Genomic DNA, 23,900 nt, shown 5'->3' with positions numbered 1-23,900 from the left:
AAACAAAATCTGGGACTTTCTGGGCTTTTTAAAATTCAATCTGGATGTGCCCTATATTCATACTTTCAAAATGTTTGTCTGATAATACACAGTGATATTTGCAAGTTTTGGAAGTTCTTATATCTAGCCTTAAAATTCTTCCATTGGTTTTAAAACTGAAATAGTTATAGAGATCAATTATAGCGAGTTCAAGTGAATTGCTGATATACTGCCCACAAAGAGTTTGGGAATGTCCTTCCAGAAACATGTTGTGCATCATGTTTGACTAGCTTATTATTTTCCTGTTGTTCAACTAATTTTGACCAAACCTTGATAAGAGCTATTATTAATTCCAACAATTATCCAAATTAGTTTTGATTACAAAATATAACCTGGTATAGTTCAGTTCTTTATCGGTGAAAAGAGTACAAAGTTCAGTCCTGCTCTGCTTGTTTAGCCCTGTGTTTTGCTCAACAAGCTATGTGACTCTCCTGATACTGTTTAACCACATTTCTCAGCAAATCTAGACACTATAGCCAATGGCAAGGTGCTCTTGGATTTACAATTCAACAACATTTCGAGTTCTTTGTGGTTTATATTCTGAAGGATAACATTGGTTTTCAGGTTGGCATCTAACATAATTTAAATTAGTGGAACGGCCTTCCAGTTTTTGATTTCAGCTTCTGTTATAAACTGGCTGATGCAAGTTGTAATCCAACAAACATCTGGTGGACTGAAAATTTCCAAATCCTGGTTTACACTTAAATGTATGGTTAATGTGGCAAATAAACGTAGGGACTATATCACTACACTAACCAGGTAGATAGTCATGTTTGGTTTTTTCTCTGCTGTTCTCGTTGTTCTGTGCCTTCAAGTTAGTTCTGACTCCTAAGGTGAGCCTATCACAGTGTTTTCATGGCAAGAGTTATTCAGGGGTGTGGTTGCCTTTGCCTTCCTCTAGGCTGAGGGAATGTCCACAGCGGGTCCTGGAATCAAACACCAGTGGATACCACAGGCCCACTGTAGTTGAAAATCAGCTGAGGCCCCATTCCCACTTACAGATAAATCTGTGTGCGATCCGAATCATAGGATGGCTTAGACAGCGGAGTGTGGTTACCACTACATTTGCCCCAATCATATTTTTCCCTCCAAAATAATCCACTTGTGCTTCCCATTCACAAATGAATCAATTAAAAATGATTCACACTTGCGCAGATTCAATTTATTGAAAAAAAAAAGCAGAAAAAATCAGCGTCAAAAAGACACGGGTTAAATGGGTCTAGTGCTTGGCTCCCCTCTTGGAATAGCTTCAGTGATTTGGATTAAGTGGGAACCAGGGTCATTTGACCTGGTTCAAAACGATTCACGATCTGGTTTAAAAGGTAGTGGGAATGAGGCCCGAGTAGTTCTGTTGGAAGAGATAGGTCTTACACTGTTTTAAATTCATATAACATGTCAAGCTGTCATCTCTTCTGGCTGGTCGTTCCACAGTCTAGAGGCAGCTGATGAAAATGTTCTCTTGGTTACAGTTTCCAGTTTAGTCCTGGCTGGTTGAAATAAACATCCCCCAGAGACTTGCATGTATGGGGCAGATTATGGGGAGAAGGCAACCCTGTAGGTAACCAGAACCCAAACCATGTAAAATTTAAAAGGTAATAACCAACACTTTGTACTTCATCCAGAAACTAACGGCACTCTCTGTGACAATCCTCCCTAGCTCACCTCATAGTCTGAACACAGTTTCTTCTTTATCTCTGATGCAGCTACTGAGATCTGCTAGGAAAGCCTCTGTGACTGCTTTCCTGTTTATTTATTTCTGCCCCTTTTGTTTCCTGCAGATCCAGCACTTGCTCTGTGGAAATCCAAGTTGTGATTCATCTCCTGCTGTTTGTCCTTCTGAACTTTCAGACTAATGATTGAACCAAGTGCAATGTAGATACCTTAAATCAGATGACATCTTACATTTTTCCTACTTGGGGGGGGGAGGTATGTGTCTGGGAGCTATTACATATATTTAGGGAATAGTGACTGGCCTTTCCCCATATGCCATTTTTCTGACTTAAATCACTTCCCCTTGAATCTATTAGTTCTGTAATGAAAAACACCCAAGGGCACATCTCAGCAATTACTTTGCTTCTAGACACCAAAATCTGATTTCTGGGATGCTAACCATGTTCATTTTTTTACATGCCATGCTGACTGGGATTTTGTTTGCCCATGATACTAAAATACAGATTAATACTTGAATTAAGTAAGGTCATTTTTGACATCAGGATTAGGAGGACTTTGATGATATCCAGGGAGATGCACTCCTTATATGAGAAGGTGTCCTTTCTCCTTTTAGTTATAGGTTTATTACAGAAAGGGTGGGGAACTTTGGCCTTTCAGATGTTGCTGGACTACTCCTCCCATCAATCTCAGATAGCATGGTCAGTAATCTGTTTAAAATCCTTATGTTTCTTTGGTTTGAAGCCAGACATGGAGCATGGGGTGTGTCACTCTGGTGTTCTGTTTTTCACTATGTCACTATTGCTTTCTCCTGACCAAGGTTACTGAATTTCTAGGATTCTAAGATTTCTAGCAATCTCTTTTACAGGAGATCTGTTCCTTTTTAGTGGTGTTATCTACATGTCCCAGAATCCCTCGGCCAGCATAGCCACTGGCCAGACTTGGGCGGGGGATCAGGGAGTTGTTGTCTAGAAAGATAACTCTACAAAGTACTTGTTAAAATTACTTTTATAAGTTTATGCTTGAGTAAAAGGGGATGCGGTGACTTGGTGGTTAAGACGCCAGTTCTGACGACTGGAAGATCAGAAGGTTGGGCAGTTTGAGGCTCACGTGCTGCATGATAGGGTGAACTCCTATCACTAGTCCCAGCTTCTGCTAACCTAGCAGTTCGAAAGCATACAAATGCAAGTTGGCGGGAAGGTAACAGTATTCAGTGTGCAGTTGTGCCACATGACTTCGGATAACGCTGGCTCTTTGGCTTAGTAACAGAGATGAGTACTGCCCCCTACAGTCGGTTAAGACTAGACATTCATGTCAAGGGACTACCTTTACTTTACTGAGGATAGGTGTTGCAGATAAATTTAAAAAGGTGAATATTGTACTTTGATATGTCTCTTCTTACAGACCATGAGGAATGGGTGGTTCATGTCCATTTAGTTATGTTGGGCATGCATTGCAAATCAAATGGTCAGGGAGAGGTTTAAAGACAAGCAGTCTTGTGGACAACTTGTGAGTACTCAGATATTGTTGGACTGCATCTTGCCTTATCCCTCACAGTTGGCTATCCTGACTAGGGCTGATGGCAACTACAGTCCCAGCAATATCTGAAGCCTCAAATGTTCCCCACTCTTGCCTTAATTGTATAGAGGTTCTTGCCCTAATTATATAGAAGTTGTGTTTTGTAAATGCTTCCTAGTTAGAATGCTTTATGTTGTTGATGGCACATTTCTCAACAGCATAGTGGCAGTATACAGGCATACCTCAGCCAACAAAGCCTCTGACAAAGATTTTATTTACAAAGTCTTTTTACACCCTCACTCCCCTTTCCATCTTATCCTCCGTCTAGGTGAAAATTAGCGGCATCAGTATTGAGATGATGGTGACGGAGGGCTGGAGAAACACAGCCTTTCAGTTGCAGGTTGCAGCAATATATCCACAGTAAACTGCAATAAAATCCAACATCTTAAAAAAGCAAAGATCTACAAGTTTGGTCACCAAAATAGAAATCATAAGAGAAATGGAGACTAGTGAATTAAAAATAATCCCTGGATGAGGTTTGGAAGAAGCTTTCAAGTGGTCTCTGGAAGACTCAGAATGTTTTTGCTTACTTATGCAAGGCTTACTTGATCTGGATGTTTAATTTCATGAGTGCATATTGTTAGCTTCAAATAAAAAGTTTGTTGGAACATGTTGGACGGCTTTTCTCTTTTGTAGTGGGGCCTATCTCTATTCTTGTTGTTTCTGCTTCTGGTAACAAATTTTCTGTTAAAGAATGAAAACATCTACTCTGGCCCCATTCTCACTGCCACATTTACCCTGGGTAGATCCGGTCTGGATTCGCTAAGCTGGTACCGAATCTCCCCGGAAAGAAGTTCCTACTAACCTTTGCCCTGATCGAATGTCTCAGGTGCAATTTACCCCGCTGATGTTCACATTGCCAGAAGCAGCGCTTCAAGATGGAGCCTCCTTGCTGTCAGTCAAATTGATTTCCATGACGTGTCATGCAGCCATTCGCCAAAGCCATGGGTGCTTTCCCCCCTCTTTTTTTAAAAAAAAAATGTAGCAGCAATATTTGCATATTCTGTCAACTTGTCAAATTTAAAAACCTCCAGGTGTGTGTGTGTGTGTTGTGTGCCTTCAGGTCATTTCATATTATGGCAACCCTACGGCAGCCCTATCTCTTGGCAAGATTGGTCCCGAGGAGATTTGCCATTGCCTTCCCCTGAGGCTGAGAGAGAGTGACTACCAATCCGCTTGCTCTGCCTCTGTTTTCCGCCCCAAAATGCCATCTATCCTTCTCTCCTCTTTGGATCTCCTTGCCCTGCCTCCGTTTTCCACCCCAAAATGCCATCTATCCTTCCCTCCTCTTTGGATCTCCTTGCCCTGCCTCCGTTTTCCACCCCAAAATGCCATCTATCCCTCCCTCCTCTTTGGATCTCCTTGCTCTGCCTCTGTTTTCCACCCCAAAATGCCATCTATCCTTCCTTGTGAATTGTCTTCCACAAGCATTCACATATTCTGTCACACATACAGAAATAAAAACAGTGCTGCATGCAAAGCCACTGGTGCGAGAGAGGAGGCATGTTCCGCCCACTGCCCCCCCTCTGACCTAAATCCCTCCCCTGAACTTGACTCGATCATGACCGGTGCCAAGTTCACATTTGCCGGCAGCAGCGAAGAAAAGGGTTTTCCCAAAAGAAATGGTAAATAATCCACTTTTGGAAAAAACCTCTCTAAGGGGCATTTGCCCTGGATAGAGTGTGCAAGACCCTAATTCTGATGTGTTTAAACTCAGTGCCAATGGGAACTTTCCCCTTTTAATGCAGTTTACAATTCGGTACAAAAGGTAGTCTGAATGGTCCCAAAGTTAACTGAAATATAATTGTACACAATTTATAGACCACAGGAACAGGGCCCTAATAGTAAAGGCTGCTTTATATCTGACGGTATTGCATATGATATATGGGAAAGTGTTCCTGTGGTATATGTGGGAACCCCTAGAAGGAAATGTGTCCATCTCACACTTTCTTCAGTGCACATGAGTCAGTTGAAATCTACTCAGCTTGTTAAGAATTTACAAAAGGGTGAAGAGGCATGGAGTGTCTACTGGCTGTATATTTTAGCCCACTTTCCATGCAGGTGGCTGCTCATTTAAGTGTTTACTGAAAATACCTCTTGCTCCCTTTTGCTTTGTTGATTCAATCACTAAAAAGTAAAGAGGATTTCAGATGTGCTGGCTTTCTTGATGGAATCTTCTCTAAAAAGGGGGGGATGTAAAATACTGAGGTAGAAGCTGTTAATGACATACTCTGAAAAGAAGCTAACATTACTCATCGGGAGTTTATAATGGGATTAAACATGTACCAGGCACTGGTCATTATGCAGGTCTCAAGCACAAGGCTGGGGAACCTGTGGCCTTCTGGATTTTGTTGGACTGTAACTTCCATCAGGCCTAATCAGCATAGCACATGCTTGGAGATAGTAAGATTAATTGCCCAGCAATATATTCAGATGGGCCACAGATTCTCTAGCCCTGTTCTAGTTGAGTATACCAGCTGTTCTTTCCCTGATACATCAGCATCCTTCCATTATAGTGTGGCCTTCTCACTTACTGGGGACTTGATCACATGAGGCTAGGAAAGCAAAATTTTAACAGGATAAAAGAGTCTTTGGCCAGTGCTTATCACATGGTGTTGTGTCTGTTCTGCTGCATTCTGTTTCTTACTGTAGTGTATCTTTTCATTGACAGGCAAAACATGTCAATAGAATCTCAATCTCATTGCTATTCTATTACTGCCTTTGTACAATAGGTCTCTTCTGCTGCAGTTTCATTTCTCAGGCAGTTGTGTGGTATGAGTGGGTGTGATTCTGCTCTCTCCCCCTCACAGTGATTGTAGTGTAGTGTATTCCCAAAGCTAGCTGCTATGTGCACATTCCCAAACCTCTAAAATAGATATTGGCTATGAGCAAAAGAACAGGAGAGTCTGTTCTGCCAATGATGGGTGCTAGTGCAAGGGCAACACTGGGATATAAACAGGGATTAGTTTGCAAGCAAAGGACAGTTAAGGTTTGTGAGCGTTTTAAAGAAAATGCTTAAGATTTATAAATAGTTCTTTCATAATTCAATAGTTTAAAAAAATTGCTGAGAAGTTGCAGCTGCATTTGACTTTAATCCCTATACATAGAATGTGGGTTTCAGTTCAACTGAAATGAGAAGTACTACTTTTTCCCTTATATATATTTGTGTGTGGAGGGGTGAGTGGGTAAGAAGCACAAAGCGTAGCAGGAAGAGGCATCTCCTTGCTCAGCCCTGTAAAAACAGGAAGGAGGAAGTCTATTGAAAATCTGGGTTTACTGATTATCAGTTGAGGTTGCACTACAAAGGATGTCCATTAACAACCATCAGTGTGATACATTGCTTATCAGACTGAACAATAATTGCTGTAGTGTCAGTACTACAGAATATTGACCCTGGTTATAGGAAGTAATGTTAACTAACAAACTGTACTCAGCCCTTTCCTGCTTGTAGAAACAGGATACTATTAGTGAGAACAATTCACAGAAACTGCACATACAGGAAAACGTGACAAATCGAGTATAAAGGCAGAGCTAAGATTAATAAATTATCTCTCCTTGTTTGCAGAATTTAAGTGAATGCCATTCTTTTGACATGCTGTAATCTCCTAAATTGAACAGAGTCATATTTTTAAACAAGGATGGAAGAATTGATACCACAGATAATGCTTGCATGTAGAAAGTCTCTTTAGGGGCTGAGAATACATTCTCATTATATCTGTTGTTGAATTGCAGGAAACACCTGGCTTTTTAAGGGAGTGGATTAAGAAAACCCGATGGGGAATACAGGAAAAATTGGCATTTGGAACTGATGATTAGCGGTAAATATATATTGGTAGACAGTCAGAGAGGAAACGGTTGCAAGGCTTCCTGAGAAAGTGCTGCAGTAATTTAATGTTTTGTTACACTGTCACTTTAGGGATATGCTAATTATGGTTTGGACAGCATCCCAATTCAAATGCTGCATCCAATTTCAAGCGCAGCATCTTCTTTCAGTGACTTTTTTCTGGATGTTTGTGGAAAAAAACATGCCCTTGCATTCATAATTCAGAGTGAATATCATTATTATTATGGAATGATTTCAATGACACTTGCTATGTATTTGCCTTTTGTTCTTGGAGACGAAACTGGTTACATATAAAATGCGGCTAATGTCTTAATTTTGACAATCTCTGATGCTTAGAAACTTCTAATTCTTCAATGGATGGATATAGTTTCCCTGAACCTGAAAAAGTTATTCATATTCTGACCTGGTCATCTTAACATTAGTACATAAAACTGGAGAAGGAACATTATTTCATCATACATTGTCAAATACCAAATAATGTCTTCCTCTTTCTGTGACTTTTTTGGTCCCTGTTCGTTCTTCCTAAATCCTTTTTTCTTCAAGCTTAGTTTTGTGATGACTCATTTGCTCTGATCAATACTCTTTAAAACTAATTAGGGCTCTGGTTATTTTAATTGTGACCCACACCGTTACTAAAAGGGATGGTCCTTGGATTGGGGGCTGGTCCATGAACCATGTAACTGGGGAGTTTTCAGGAAAGAAATAAAGGATTGTGGTCCAGTGGCACAAATATGCCACTGGTTTCTGGCTAATTGGCCCCTAAATCCCCCTAAAGCTGTAATTCCCAAACTTTGGCCTTACAGGTGTTTTGGACTTCCGCTCCCAGAATGCCAGACCATTGGCCAAGATGTCTGAGGCTTCTGGAAGTGGAGGTCCAAAACACTTGGAGGATTGGAGTTTGGGAATCACTGCCCTAAAGGGGCCAGATTCTGTCTGATCTTGAAAGCTAACTAACCAGGATCAGCCCTGGGTAGTATTTGGATGAGAGACTGCGAGTGAATACCAGGTACTATATAGTCCTCTGTATCCACAGATTCTCTGTCTACGGATTTTGAGTGTTGGATTACTGTACTTTGAAACCATAATTTGATACCCCTCTTAGCCATAAAAAAATCCACTGGGTGACCATGGAGAAGTCACATGCTCTCAGCTTCAGGGGAAGGCAGTGACAAACTTTGTCTGAACAAATCTCGCCAAGAAAACCCTATGATAGGGTTGCTATAAGTCAGAAATGACTTGAAGGCAAACAACAACATAGACATTCCCAAAAGCAAATCTTGATTTTGTCATTTTATATAAGAGACACTATTTTACTATGCCACTGTATTTAATGGGATTTGAGCATCCAAGGATTTTGGTATCCATGGGGGGGGGGGGGGGACTGGAACCAACAGATGGCAAGGACCCCTGTATTTCAGAGGAAGGAGCCAGGGAAACAACCTCTGAGTATTCCTTGCCCAAGAAATCCCTGGAGTCACCTTAAGTTGACAAGCAACTTAGAGGTGCACACGCATGCACCCTGGCTACTTGGGAGGAAGAATTGTTGGTGCCTCAGATGAGATAGCTTTTGTGACACTGTCCTACTGTTCTTTCTCTAAAAATCATGTGTGCATGCACATATGTACATCTACATAGGCATGTGTGTATGCATACATACTTTATATATAAATTACAAAATTTTCACAGTAGTGAACCCGTGGTTTAAGTGAGCAGTTGTACCTCTACAGATAATTTTAGGAAGCTGGCTATGCTAGCTACGGCTTATGGGAGTTGTAGGCGAAAGACATTGGAGTGCCTCAGTTGCCCCCCCTTGTATTATATTGTCACTGTCCCCCCCCCCCCCGAATATGAACAAGTTGCCATTTACAATTTCAGTAGTACAGTAGTTCTGTTTGGTCACACAATAACATCAAATCGAAAATACATCTTGTGATCATGCCTTTTAATAGTACAATGAAAAAATTGAAAATACATCAAGATAGCTTTTGAAATTCAGAAGTTTCTTTCTCAGACAAAGATGGCAAAATGGCACGCAGGGGAGAAAAGTGATGGTGTTGGTTGCCTATAAATCACCACAAGTTGAATTTTTCCATTTATATATATGTTTATTTTTGCAATCAAAACACCTTCCTGAGACCAGAATTATACCTACTAATTATGGTGAATTTAGAGACTTGTAAAGAATAGAAGTATAGAAACTTGATAATCTACCTGGTAATGACAGCAAGATTGATTCTTGCGAGATAGTCGAAAACCAATACAATTCCAACATGTGTGGATTGGCTTGGAAAAGTGATGGAAATGACTCAAACAAATTACTGTAACTACTTTGGTGAGGATGTATTAGAAGCATCTTTTTTTTCCAGTGAAAATTGATCCAACAAAGCAGATTTGAGGGTCTCTGCAGAGTTTGGAATAACATATCAAAAAAACTCCCAAAAATGTATTGACCTTTTCCCTCTGTAGGGATATTGCAAAATAAGTGTATTGTAATGAGCAATGAGCATCTTTCTTTGTAGTACAAAATAATGAACATGCTAAATGTTAATGTCTTTTCTTTCAGCTCTTTTATTTTATCTAGTAAGCAGTAATTTTCATGAAAGAATAATAAGGGTAAAAGGCTTCGGGAAAAATGAATATAGTGACACTCTTGAGAATAACTGATTTATGAGCTATTTTATATATTGACCCACTGTTTCAGATGCACAGTTGGAAGAAGTGGATGGATATCCATGAAAGCTCATACTTAAATCAGTCTAAAAATGCTGCTAGATTCTTCCCCCTCCCCATATTTTTACACTGAAAGATATTAACCATGGATATCAAATGACAAGCAAGAATGACACCCTTTATTGTACATGCTGTGAAAGTAAGTGAAACATTAAAAAGAACATAATAAATATATTGGAGCAAGAAATTCCATTACATCCAAAGTACAGTGAGGACTTTTACCAGTGGAACAGTAGTTAAATGCCTGTACTACAGCCACTCACTCAAAACCATAAAGTTGCGAGGTCAAAGCTTGCATCCTTCCAAGGAGATCGCTCAAATGAGTATCCAGCTTGTTGGGGGCAATTAGCTTATACTTGTAAACCGCTTAGACATTGCTAGTTAAGTATGAAGCGGTATATAAATGAAGCTGTTTGTTTTGGTTTGTTTTTTGATTCCAGCAGAATTGGGCTGAGGACAGTGCCCCCTCCTCATCACAACACTCCCTACATGTATCCAAAAGTGACTCTGGATGGCTGGGAAATTCTCCAGACTTGGGGCTGCATCCACGTTGCAAAAATAATCCAGTTTGACACCACTTCAGTTGCCTTGACTCTGTGCTATGGAATTCTGGGAGTTGTGGTTTGTTCTGACATCAGAGCTCTCTGACAGAAAAGGCTAAATAACTCACAAATATGCAATTTTCAGCATTCCATAGCATTGAGGTAGTTAAAGTGGTATCAAACTGGATTATTTCTGCAGTGCAGATACAGCTTTGGAGCCAATTTTAGGTGGTATTGAAGGCCACAGGGCAGAGGGGTGGGGAAGAAAGTTCCTTGGCACTTGCTAGTGGGATGCTGTGTTTAGCCTAGTTATTCTTCTGGTTTCTTATATGTAAAATTCTACATATTGTGTAACTAGACTTGTGATGCTATAAATAACCATGAGCTTTCACATTCTGAGAATGGAGTATTGTGTTTGTGGATGCATCTGCTGTTCTCTCTTTGACTCAGTTTGGCACATCATTTGTGCTGCTACAGACTTAGATTTTATTGTGACCCATCTCTTCAGGAAAAGGAACACATCTAGTCAATAGGTCTTGTTGACCTTGTTTAAACCTCTTTTTCCCCTCTCAGGATTGCAAAGAGAAAAAACAAGATTCATGCGCCTTTTGTACTGTATTGGATGTTGTTCACTTCTGTGTTGGGTAGTATTGAAAGCCCTCAAAAGGAAAGGGAGCAGATAAGGATGGGAGAGGTACTGTTGTGTCCCAGTATTTAGTTCCCATAATCCTTTACTGATGGCTGTGTTTTTTTTAAGGTGAAATGAAACATAGCTTGGGGGTCAAAGATTTCACACTGTTGATCATCTGAGCCATCCTGTGACATATAGTTCAGAAGTTACTGATGCATACTAAACAAGGAGATGCAAACAGTGATGAAGTATGAGTGAAATGACATGCATTTTTACATAGTATTTATAAACTGCAACCTTGTAAAACATTGTGAACTGAAAATTGTGGCGAAAACCCTCCTTGAACTAAGAGCAGAACAGCAGTAGTGGTAGTAAATTGTTTGCTTTCTCTCTTAATCAGAAAAACCACTATGACTGGTTAGAAAACTTGAAACCCACTGAATGATCTTGGACATGCTCTCAGCCTCACCGGAAGGCAATGACAAACCTCCTCTGAACAAATCTTGCCAAGAAAACCCCATAATAGGGTTGCCTTAGGGCTGCCATACTTTGGAAGCACCTTGAAGGCACACAACAACAACAACAGCAATAACAACTGCAGCAGTTCCATGACTTGTGATGAGAAATAATTTGTCACGACTCCCACAGGGTGGTGCTATTTCCATACGTAGCACAGAGAAATGTGCTGCAGTTGAAAGCTGTGCTTTGCACTTCTTGTGAAATATAGCAAGTGGTCTCTGTGTGCCTTTTTACCTTGTATTTGAACTTTGCTTAGCCCTTGTTGGGAAAACAGAATGGTTTGAGAGCAATATACAGTTCATTTTTACTAAAGATGTGGATGATTGTGAATGTTACAGCACAGAACTATGATGCCCCACAATATATTTGTATCGGATGCATAATTTTATTTTTATCATCTTCTTTTCCTTTTATTCTCCTTTTCTACATTGTTTTTCTGCTTGCAGAATAAGATTCTACTCCTTTCTGGTGCACTTCCATAGCAAATATATAATATATCTCATGCACATTGTGTCAAGCCAAAACCACATTGTAGTATTTATTAAGTCAAGATATAAAAAAACAGCTATCTTTGCTTCTCCATTAGGATTCCCCATTGCTTTCTGTGATGGGAACTATGATTAGTTGCTTGAAAACAAGTCAAGATTGCAGGCCAACTTTAAAATTTAAGCATGTGCATAAAACTCTAATTGAAAGCCATATGACTAAAATTTCTAACTTTGGGTGGGTTGTGGCCTATATAGTCTATGCAGAGGTTGGCAAAGTAACTTTTATAGGTTACATACAGTTCCCAGAATTCTGTAGCTATTGTGGTGCTGGCTTTGGGATTCTGGGAGTTGTAGTAAACTGACAACTTAATGCAGTTCTGGGTGTATGGGTCTATATTGATTAAACTGCATCTCATTTTAGCCAATAGCTTCATAAATAAGTTGATTAGTGTGCAAATGACAGTCAGGAACCAAGATGAAAAGGAGATTCTACACTATAATATTGATGACACATCTTCAGCCTCGGCAGAGAACCTACTCTTTCTAGTGTGGGGAGAGGTGGATTGAAAGGTAAATGATGTTGAAATGAAATGTGAAATAAATAAATACCAAGCAATAGGAAGGTATCAGGAAACATGCATTCTCTGCAAATATTCTTTACAAAGAGACATCATAAAAGCATAGGAAATAATAAGCAGGGCAGGCTTTTTTTTAAATAGCCTTATAAGGTTGAGATCACCAGAAGTTAGAAGATACTTAGGCAGGTGATGTTAAGATAGTGTTATTAGAATGAGAAGTGCAAATATTTGATACATTAATGCTGTCTCTGGGCTTGAAGCAGTTGAAAAGCTACACCCCCGCCCCCCCCCCAATACAGCACAGTGGCCAGTGGCACCCCACAAGCTTTTGAAGGCATGTTATTGGTTATTTAAGGGGAGCTGGTTGTGAGGAATAAAAAATCAGTTGTGTGTGTCCCTTCAGGCTCAGTGCACTACCCATTCCTTGGCAGTTTTCCATACCTTGAGTTACTTGTATAATCCCTTGCAGTTATCTGGAAATAATTCCCAGTCGGCTGTGGGGCTTACTTCTAAATAGTTGTGGATAGGATCATACTGAATTACCCTAATGCAAATGTGTGTGTGTGTGTGTTGTTAAAATCATAGCTTATTTTATTTCAAAGATGTAATTTAAAATCTGTCACAGTAATGGTAAATGTTGGTAGGTATGGAGTATTCAGATGATAGGAGCAATTCTGAAAAATACAGTTGATCCTCCATATCCCCCGATTTTGCATCTACAGATTCCACATTCCATGGCATGACGATATTCCAAAATTTAAAAAATTCCCAATAGCGAACCTTGATTTTGCCATTTATGTAAGGGAGACCATTTTACTACATCATTGTATTTAATGGGACTTGAGCATCCACAAATTTTGGTATCCTCAGGGGATCCCGGATCCTGGAACCAAACCCCAGCAGATACCAAGGGCCCTCTGTTATGTCATCTTGTTTCACTGAAAGTCATAGTGTTCTGTTAGCTTCTGGGTAGGTAATTTTCTTCCCCGTTTGCATACATAGCCATATTGTCTGAAGTCATATTGCCATTTAAAATATTTTGGCTTCTGATGATCACTAGGGGGCCAGCATGACCAGACATCCTCCTTTTCCAGAACACATCTTACATTTGCAACCTTCTATCCAGGAGGAATTTCAAAATGTCCTACATTTTATGCATGGCTATGAAGCATGAATTACATTTATATGAGTGTTTTTAGTTTTTATTTGGTAATATTCTACATTTTCCTTGAATGTCCTACATTTACAATGCCTTGTCCTCCTTGTTGATTAGGACATCTGGTCACCCTGTACAAGACCTTTTTTAAGCTGTATTTCATGGACATTTGAAAATGCAGTGTTATGGCACATAGTACTTGAAAGTTATATGTATATTGTGCATGTGTACATTGGTTGCATAGAGTCATGAAAACGCATAATGACATTTTTTGATCTACCCATGTTTTGCAGATACCATTCTGCATCCTTTTTCTTTCTTTCACAGCTGTCATTCTTGTTTATGCAGTGCTGCTCTTTAGCTCACACGTTGTTTCTCTCCTCACTTCTAAGAACATGGCCAGTACTTATTTAAGCTTAGATATTTGTGTGTGAATGTAGTATATGTAGATACGAAAACAAACGAATGCGACCATTAACAGTAAAGAATTATAGTATAGTACTGTTATTTCCGAAAGGCACCAGATCTGGTCCGATCTTGGAAGCTAAGCAGGTCAGGTTAATACTTGGATGGGAGACCACCAACAAATAGCAGGTGCTGTAGGCTATACTGTATTTCAGAGAAGGCTGTAGCAAACCACCTCTGAGAATTCCTTGCCCAAGAAAGCCCCATGAAATTAATGGGGTTGCCATACGTTGACAGACAGCTTGTGAAGGCACACATTCTACTATAACTCCCATGATACTATCCTGTGGAATTCTAGGACTTGTAACTTAGGGAGTGGCATTTCAAATACTCTCCTAGAATGCTTTAGGTCTTTGCTAGTGTTAGGCTTCCATAGGATGCAGCCATGGCAGTTAAAGCTTAATAGTAGCGCTATAACTGTGTAGTGTAGTACTGAGTAAAGGTGTGGCAAACTAGGAAGAAATCTGTTTGACCTCTGAATTGACCTGGAATATTCAGGGCTCAAGTTATTATTCTGAATCATGCTGTCCTCCAGGGGTTTTCAGGTTGCAACTTCTAGTAGGGTTTACAAACATACCCAGTAGAGAAGAATGAATGCTGGGAATTGCAGTTCAATAAGATCCAGTTTTAAAGTACAATTGGTGTCTGGAAATTTGTCAGGAAGGAAAGAACTTGGTTGTTCATTGAGCGACCTGGGTTAGTCTGAGACTTAAAGGAGTGTAACAAGTATATCAATTGTTCCATGAACAAAGCATTAAACATAACCAAGTCATGTGCTGTTTCTATCCAGTTTTGATAATTGTTTTATGGATTGCATAAACTGTCTTAATTATCTTCTTGTAGTGGTGATATTTTTATATTTATTTATTTCCTGCCTTTTCCCCAGTCCAAGACTCAAGTTAAAACAAATACAGCTAAAAGTCATGCTGCCCTCTAGATACAGCATGTATGCAGGAAAGTAGAGTATGACACAAACAATAAATCTAAGAAAGAAACGCTAACTTAGACACTGAGTTGGATTTTTGATGGTGCATTTGTATTTATTGATAATTTGCCTAGCTGTGTTTCTCTTAGGAGGGATGAGCTAGTGGAATGGTGCTCACATACTGCACTGTTTTGAAAATCAAAACATTTTAAACATTGGGCAATTATTCTCCACTAGAGGGGCTATTTGTGCAAGGCAATTCTTAAAGCTGTATTTTGCTTGCCCCTAGATGTGTTTAAAAATGCAGTGTTATGGCATATGTGATAGATAGATAGATAGATAGATAGATAGATAGATAGAATTTCATTTTATTATTGTTATTATTAATGCTTGAGGGAGTATAAGGGACCAGTTTTTGTTGTTATTTTCATCTTGCATTTTGCACTGTATTGTATTCTTGCTGCCATGAGAGAGTTAGACATTGTCAGTTTTTGCTATTTATTGCTATTATGATTTGATGTTTGTTGTTATTGTTTATTTGCTATGTATTCTGGGCATTAATTTTAAGTTGTATTGATTTGAAATGTTAATTGTTATGCAGTTTTTATTGCTATTATTGTTGTTATTTGCTATGCACTCTTGCTATTTATTATTATTGTAAATTGTTATGTTATTTTTATTCTATTTTTATTGCTATGTATTTTTTTTTACTGTTGTAACCTGCCTGGATTCTTTGTGATTGGGTGGGCTATAAATAAATATTTTATATACTTGACAGATCTGTATATGATGATCAACCCAATGCACACCAGAAGTTTATGGAAAAACTAGATGCGTGCATACGCAATCATGACAGGGAAATTGAAAAGATGTGCAATTTTCACCATCAAGGTTTTGTGGATGCTATTACAGAACTACTTAAAGTAAGAGCTGATGCAGAAAAATTAAAGGTAAGACACTAACTTTGTTTTTTTATCAGTTTAAAAATAATGAAAGAATTTGTTTGTGCTGCATAGGGCAGGTTTATAATTGAACACTCCCCTTTAAAATACTAACATATTTGAATGTTTGCAGACTGATTCAGTGAACAATATTTAATTGTAGCTAGTAATGCAGGAATTATATGTAATGCAGACTCATAAAGCATGCAAATATAAATATTTTTTTGCAAGTTTTGATTTTCATCCCCCCAACAAATAACCGAATCAGACATGTGATTTTTCTTCTTTAAACAAACATTTTGTCTGGTTTCTCAAAATGAAGATGGGATTGTTGGGATTTTTTAGAATGTTATTGTGAAATTTCCTCAGAAGTAAAATGTGGAACTAGTCTCTTTAGCTCTCTTTACACATTTGCAAGAAAAATATGCACAGCAGACAGAATGAGCGTAGTTCACCAGAGGTTATGATTAGAACAGCATTATATAAAGGATATTCAGATAACAAGAGACCAAATACAGCATCAATGAGGTCATTGAGCATCTTTGTTCAGAAATTAATGAGTTTTTTAATAAACTAGAATGTGCTCCCTTATTATGATGACCTAATGAGTCACTTAATATGTGGGAAAGTCTGAGGTTGAGCTTTGCCTGCACCTGCGGCATTAAAATGTTGCTGTGGCTTGGAGATTTTCACGTTTGATGTTAATCAACCACCCAGTGTTTGCATTCAGCAAAGTATGAATGTTTAATTACCATAAAATGCAATCACCATTTCTTGCAGACAATGAATGGCACATAGAGCTCATTGAGGTTATCAAAAAGGGACCAGTGGTCAATTGGGTCAATGATTTGAATTGTTTGACAGACCTACAGAAACAAATAAAGTTCAAAAATCCCAAGTAAATTTGAGAAGTTTGCCACAGAATCTGTTAGAAAGAACTGTCATAACTAATTGAAGTTAACAAAAAAAACCTTGGTGATCAAAAGTTCAAGTTCAAGCTGTAGAGTTAATTTGGATTTGCATTTCTTTGTTCTAAGTTTCTCATGAAGCATGATCTGATTACAAGGGTGAACAGTTACATCAGGGCAATATATGCATATTTGTCTAACAAAGGTGAAATTATTTTTAAGGTCCAAGTTACTGATACCAACCGAAGGCTTCAAGATGCTGGGAAAGAGGTGAGAAAAATTGTACTTCCTATATGCTGAATGAACATTTCTAGGGAACAACTTGTACCCGTAATTTAACTGCAACATGTTTTTGTAAAATATCCAAGGTAATAGCTCAAACGGAGGAAATCATCCAGTGTCGACTTCAGCAACGGAATATTACAACAGTGGTTGAGAAGCTTCAGTTGTGTCTTCCAGGTGAGTTAGCATTACACAGAGTAACTAAACATCACCACCAAAATAAGAAGCCTGTAAATTTCAGCAAGTTGATGTCAAAACCATGTCACAGCTGTGTTGTACATTTGAATGCAAATATCATTGTAGTCTTAAAAGGGATTTTTCAACTGAGAGCCACTGTGTCTAATTCTGTTCTTGTACAGCCAGGATATTCCTAAGAGGCTATGGATGATGATGATTATGATGATTGATTTAATGCAGTGTGGATAAACTTCAGACTTATGGGATCTATTTTATTTTTTATTACAACCCCAAGATTCACCAGGTGGAGACTGATTCAGAAGAGCTGTACTGAGAATTAAAGAGTTCTGAGCCTAGGAACGGTTATGAATACGAGACGGCACTTGCAGTCTTTCAGTTAAAAAACAACAACTTTTTATTACTGTTACTCTTGAACAATTAATAATCAGAAATCACTGCTGATCTACTATGAAACATCCAGAGCTCTACTGTTAAGTCCTTAGCTAACTTGTGTCCACCCTTTACCTAATAGATACACAGTATTTTCATGCTGTTAAATGTCAGTGTTTATTTGCTTATTGCTGAAATGGGCAGTTTCATAGTTAAACATTCTCGACATACTCTCTCCCCCTGCAAATATCACAGTTTCTAGACATTTATTTTAGGTAGCTATTTAATTATCATGCCTATCTAGCCCTTTATACTATGTCAGTAGTTTTCCACATGATGCACTGTTTATAAGAACTGTTCCTGCAGACATCTGTAACCACCCTTTTTTGTTGTTTGCTGTAACTTGCAGGGATTACAGTAGGTGGTACTGTTGGTATATAATGCACTGTCCCTATGAACTAATTATATACAGGAAGCACTGAAGGTTTTTAGGGGTGCTCTCAGTAAGAAAATGTTGCCTTGTTTGCATTGAGGTAGGCTTGAACAGTGTTTTGATTTTAGTATTTTCTTGATGGATCATTGCCCCCTGTTGCTTTCAGTACACATTACATTGCCTTAAAAATTATTTTATCTTCATATTGTAAAACCTTCCTTGGACAAAGAGTGTATTTGTGTGTAAAACTGAACATAAGGGGAAAAATATATGAGCCTTGTAATCTTTGCACATTTTGTAGTAGTATTTATATGTTTTAATATCTCATTTATGCAGTACTGGAGATGTACAGCAAATTAAAAGATCAGATGAATGTAAAAAGGTGAGTAGAATTCTTTTCAACCAGACTATAACTTTTTTTAATGAATGGGTTCATCCACTTGTCTTCTACAATTACTGATGGAATGGTAAAGACTACTCTGGTCAAGACATATAATGAATCTTGGTCTGGTCATTGTATTCTTTTCATGTCTTTGTTTCATGTCTGTCATTACAAATGAACAGATGTTATGAGAAAAATGAAGCATTTTCAAGGGCTTAATTATTGTCTTGAGAAAAGCTCAGTTTTAAGCAGCATTCAATGCAGTGAAAATATTTGAGCTAGGTTTATAATGGCATTTATAATTTGATTTGTTTTAGAATGTTAAAACAGGCTGTGAACAACTAGTAAATTCTAAAAACGGCAGAACAGGCTCCTAGCCTTATTACTGTTTGCCTTCAACTGCAGTTCAGCATATCCTTACATGGGTTTAAATCGTACAAAGCACAGTGGAACTGGCTTCTTGAAAAGGTTGCACAGGATTGCAGTGTTAAGCTTTGAAAAAAAGCAGATTCTAAGCAAGCACGTATGTCTTTGAAAACAAAGAAAGATTGAAAGAAGTGTTATGATTTCTTACCCTTTATATATTTTACTGCTCATTTTTAGATTGTGTAGTATTTGATGTTGTTACTGTAATTGTAAACCTTGTGCAGATATTTGCAATAAAACCCATTTTACAGCTGTGAATCTCTTTATAGTTAAAATTATTGCTTTTAAAATTTACTCATAGTAAATTTTGGTTAATGGTTGCTTTGTTACACCACCTAGGCAACCTACCTAATGATAATTTTGGAGCCTCTTTTGCTTCTCAGAGACTTACTTTTTTCAGTTTCTACATTTAAAAAAAATGGCTACCCTAATGCTATTTTTTTTCTGTATTACTGAATTAAAAATGCAGAACCTGTGGAAGATCCCCTGATTGTTAATTTGCTATGTTTTATTTCATGGCTGCAATTCCCCAATCCAGTTGATAGACTGCACTCACTTTGTACATTGACTGCAGCATTTCCTGAAAGAAAAGGGGCACTCTTTTATGTGTGGATGGTGCTAGGAGATACTACTTGCCAGACAATATTGGGGCCAATTTTGTGCATACTCTGATATGCGAAAAGCATGAAATAGAAATGAAAAGTACCTGCAAGTACGTAGCTCTGAATGTTGAGAGCAGTTGAGACAAGCTGCTCATACTACAGTATGTGGCAAAATAAATACATAGAATAGAGTGTACATATAATATGACCTTTGTGTCACAACCCAGTTAATGAACCTTGTCCTGACTTATTTTCCTTCTTTGATTCTGGCCCATGTTTCCTGAAGGAAAAGTATGGACATGTAGGCAGCCGACTCCATTCATCCCACTGCACTCACATGCACAGTAGAGATAGCATTAAACCATGAAGCACCACAAGCAAGAAGAATATAATATTGTATGGAAAGCCACAAAAATATTCCCAAGTTAGACACTTCCCCCTTTTTGCTAAGGTCTGAATGTCTGTGTCTTTTCTGATGGTTAATACAAGTATGTGAGTTGGAAGTCTAGTTTGCTCTGTCAAAATGGAAAGAGAAGAGAAACTAAGTGTGCTGCAACTAAAAGAGTTTGATGTTGCAGTATACTAACACAGTAGACATCTAGAAGAGTGGTTCCCAGCCTTTTCTATGCCCCACATCTTTTGGACATGTTTGATTAATATCCACATGCCCTACAAAGTAGTATCATATTTGAAGATGAAGAAGTCTAATTTCTAATTTTTGAACCACAAATTGAACCACATTCAATACTGCCGGGTGCATAAGTGGAACTTTTAAAAACATGTGTTTAACTCAAGTGCATAAATGCAAATCTAAATGGAGCAATTAGATTCTAATTTATTCAGAAAAAAAAATAATGATGACTCATGGCTTGTCACTTAAGAACACAAACCATTCTTTGTTGCACCCCCTGAAATTCCATCTCACACCCCCTGGAGGTACAGGCACCCCAGGTTAGGAACAGTTGTTCTAGAGTAATTCCTTGAAATGGGAATGTTATGATTATGACATCTGACCCAGCCAATAGGAATGATAAAACATGAATTCATCTGGTTGGCCAGCTAAAATAGATTAAAAAAAACCCAACAGACCATATCAGATACAAATGAACACCATATAAAATTTGCCAAATACATACAAATACATTCACTTTAAAAGAAAAGGATTACATCTTCCTTCAAACATTTTCCACCTTTAAAAAAACAACAACAACTTGCTGCTATAATTTCAAAAAGGCAACCTTCTGTGTCACTAGCTGGTTAGGATCTTGCAGAAGAAAGTTTAGTTTGTCTTCAACCCACCCGCCCTCATTTTCCATATCTAGGGTTGCAGTTGTAGGAGGCACAAAAATGAGGGTGTTGCCCCCAATAAGCATCTCCCTCCAAAGTGAAATTTTCCTTCAGACCTCTAATTTATACTATTGTAGTAACTTAGAATTATCTGAGCATTTAGAAATGCAGTTTAGGCAGACAAAGAAAAGGGGCAGACAAAGATTTAGTTGTGAACAATTTTCAGTCTCATTCTCTCCACTGTTAGCATTTTGAGAACTGGAGATAAATTTTTGTGAGGAGGTAGAATTCTTGTTTGAGAAGGCTCTTCATCCCTGCCCAAATGCCTAAGAAAAGGAGATAAACGATATTACTTCAGACAAATCACACACTTTCAGCCCCAGAAAACCCCATAATAGGTTTGCCTTGGGGTCACCACACGTCAGGAATGACTTGAAGGCACAACAACAACAACAACAATGGACTGCAGTACATCTAACACTCCAGTAAATAGTGAACCAGATCTTCTACTTCAAGAGAGTTCATAACATCTCTTCCTACTTGACTACAGTTAATGTTTTCAAAGCACCTAGTTCCCAAAGAAGAGATGGCACTGAGGCTGTACTGGCTTCTTTTCTGAAATTAAGGGCCCCTTCATTATGTACAATTATAGCATTTAACTGATATAGCTATATCCTGTGGAATCTTGTGATAGGTAGTTTGGGGAGGCACTAGAACTCCCTGGGTGAGAATTCTAAATATCCCTCCTTAAACGTCAAATCCCAGGATCTCATAGGATACAGCCATGTCAGTTAAAGTGGAGTCATAGTGCTGTAATTGTGTAGTGTGAAGGTGCTCCAGTGTAGTTTGAACCAATGGTGAATTAAGATCCATCTCAAATGTTGTTGGTCAGTATTGTCACAGAAGGGGATTAAACTGGGTGAATGGAGATAAAAACAAAGATGTGTATCTGCTATGGGACTCTAGATGGAGCTGTTGTTCTATATTAGAATATCGAGGTTCTAAATTTCTACACAAGTTATTTGCAGAACACTTGCTCCATTTTATAGCTGAGAAGCAAAGTGACTAACCCAACATTAGCTGGTAAAATCATAAGCAGAATTATTAAGCAGAAACCATAATTAACTAACGATAAAAATACATGTTAGTATGTACATACATTTCATTAGAAAAGATGATAATGATAGGGAAGGTAGAAGACCATAGAAAGTGAAGCAGACTGCATACCAGGTGGATAGACTCAATTAGGAAGGTCACAGGCCTGAATGTATTGGATCTGAGCATATTAGGTGAGGACAGAATGTCTTGGAGATGACTCATCTACATGGTCAGATCAACTTGAAGGCATTTAACAACAACAATACTGCTTCTCCCTCACTACTTCAGTCTGTTACTGCTCACATTTCAGTAACTGTGTACAAAAGCATTATTTTACATATAGACCCTTCCCCCTTTCCATTTTATAGAGTCTCTTCTCCCCAGTCCCCAACTTATTTTGTTCAAAGACCTTACCAGGACAGCTCAGAAGCCTGTTTCAATATTGTGCTGAGGCCTGGGATATGGGAGGAGAAATACAGTACATCTTCTTTATCTGCGGGACTAGTACCCATGGTTTCACTTTTTGTTGTTATTGTTGTTGTTGTTGTTGTTGTTGTTGTTGTTGTTGTTGTGTGCCTTCAAGTCACTTCCTACTTATGGCGACTCTAAGGCAAATCTATCATGAGGTTTTCTTGGCAAGATTTGTTCAGAGGATGTTTGCCATTGCCTTCCTCTGGTGACTTGGCCAAGGTCACCCAGTGGATTTCATGGCTGAGCTGGGAATCGAATCCTGGTCTCCAGAGCCATAGTCCAACACAGAAATCACTACACCGTGTTACCCGCATTCAACAAATATGTTCTCTCTAGGTATTTTTTAGATCATCTAGTGTGATTCTGTGGTATATGTCTGGCAGAAGTTGACCATAAAGCTGTGCTATAAGGCCTAGAGAGGTGTTTTGTTTAGGAATCTTTAGGTCCTCCAGCATGACCATATGGTCAATTTCTGCCAGAATGTCCAGGAATATATTCCCCATGGATACAGGGGTCATACTATACCACTAAAAATGTGCAAGAACCATGGACAAACTTTAGCCTTCTGCTTTCTTAGACATGCTTCAGAGAAACTGTGGAAAGACCTAGGATGTAGCTGTGGGATGAGGCAAAATGAGGGCATTGCTACCCTCTAAATAAGATTTCTTTCCCTCTAAAAATTTCATCCTATCCCCAAATCTGTAACATTTCAGTAACATGAAACTTCAATTGAGCATTCAGAAATACACTTTGGACATTCAAAGAAAAGGAATTCTAGATGTGAACCATATTTGATATTTCACTCTGCAATGCTTGAAATTTAGATCAGAACAGAAGTTTAATTGGTGGGCAGGATGCTTGTTTGGTGGATCACAGCTTCCTTCTTTTCCCCCAGCTATATACTGGGAAGACTGGTGTTGCTAAAAACAGCTATCAAGAATAGCACTTTATAACAATAGCACTTCCTAGTGAACTAAACACTTTCTAAGCCATTTAAAGTGTGTAAGCCAATTGCCTCCAACAAGCTGGGTTATCATTTTGCCAATCTACAGAAAGATGGAAGGCTGAGTCAACGTGGAGCCCTGTAAGATCGAACTCACAACACTGTGGCTGCAGCACCAGCTTTTAACCACTTTGCCACCAGGGCTCCTCAAGTGCTTGTGTGTGTGCACGCGTATCAGTGACTATCTGGTCCCTGGGCCCTGCGTTTCCTTTCTAAAAGTTTTGTGCAGGTGGGACAGTTTCGATTTAGATAGGGCTGGCACTTTCATGAAGCAGGATAAACCTCTTTCTTAGGTAGCAGGGCTTTTGTCTGCCTAGTGTTTGACTTCCATCATCAT

At 38.6% G+C, this 23,900-nt stretch overlaps 1 protein-coding gene across 4 annotated transcripts in view; it reads left to right on the top strand.

Annotated features, from left to right (window-relative positions):
* EXOC6 (exocyst complex component 6) overlaps positions 1-23,900 on the top strand; it is a 163,467-nt gene that overhangs the window by 36,698 nt on the left and 102,869 nt on the right. For all 4 annotated transcript variants that reach the window (XM_042459266.1, XM_042459267.1, XM_042459268.1 and 1 more), the window contains exons 2-5: positions 15,942-16,113; positions 17,235-17,282; positions 17,381-17,471; positions 18,631-18,676. In XM_042459266.1, the coding sequence (XP_042315200.1) occupies positions 15,942-16,113; positions 17,235-17,282; positions 17,381-17,471; positions 18,631-18,676 (357 nt within the window). The remainder of the gene's footprint in view (positions 1-15,941; positions 16,114-17,234; positions 17,283-17,380; positions 17,472-18,630; positions 18,677-23,900) is intronic.

The sequence above is a fragment of the Sceloporus undulatus genome, chromosome 3 (genome assembly GCF_019175285.1).
Source record: "Sceloporus undulatus isolate JIND9_A2432 ecotype Alabama chromosome 3, SceUnd_v1.1, whole genome shotgun sequence".
Taxonomy (NCBI): domain Eukaryota; kingdom Metazoa; phylum Chordata; class Lepidosauria; order Squamata; family Phrynosomatidae; genus Sceloporus; species Sceloporus undulatus.
Note: the sequence above shows the minus strand (reverse complement) of the source record. Positions and strands in the feature narration are given on the sequence as shown.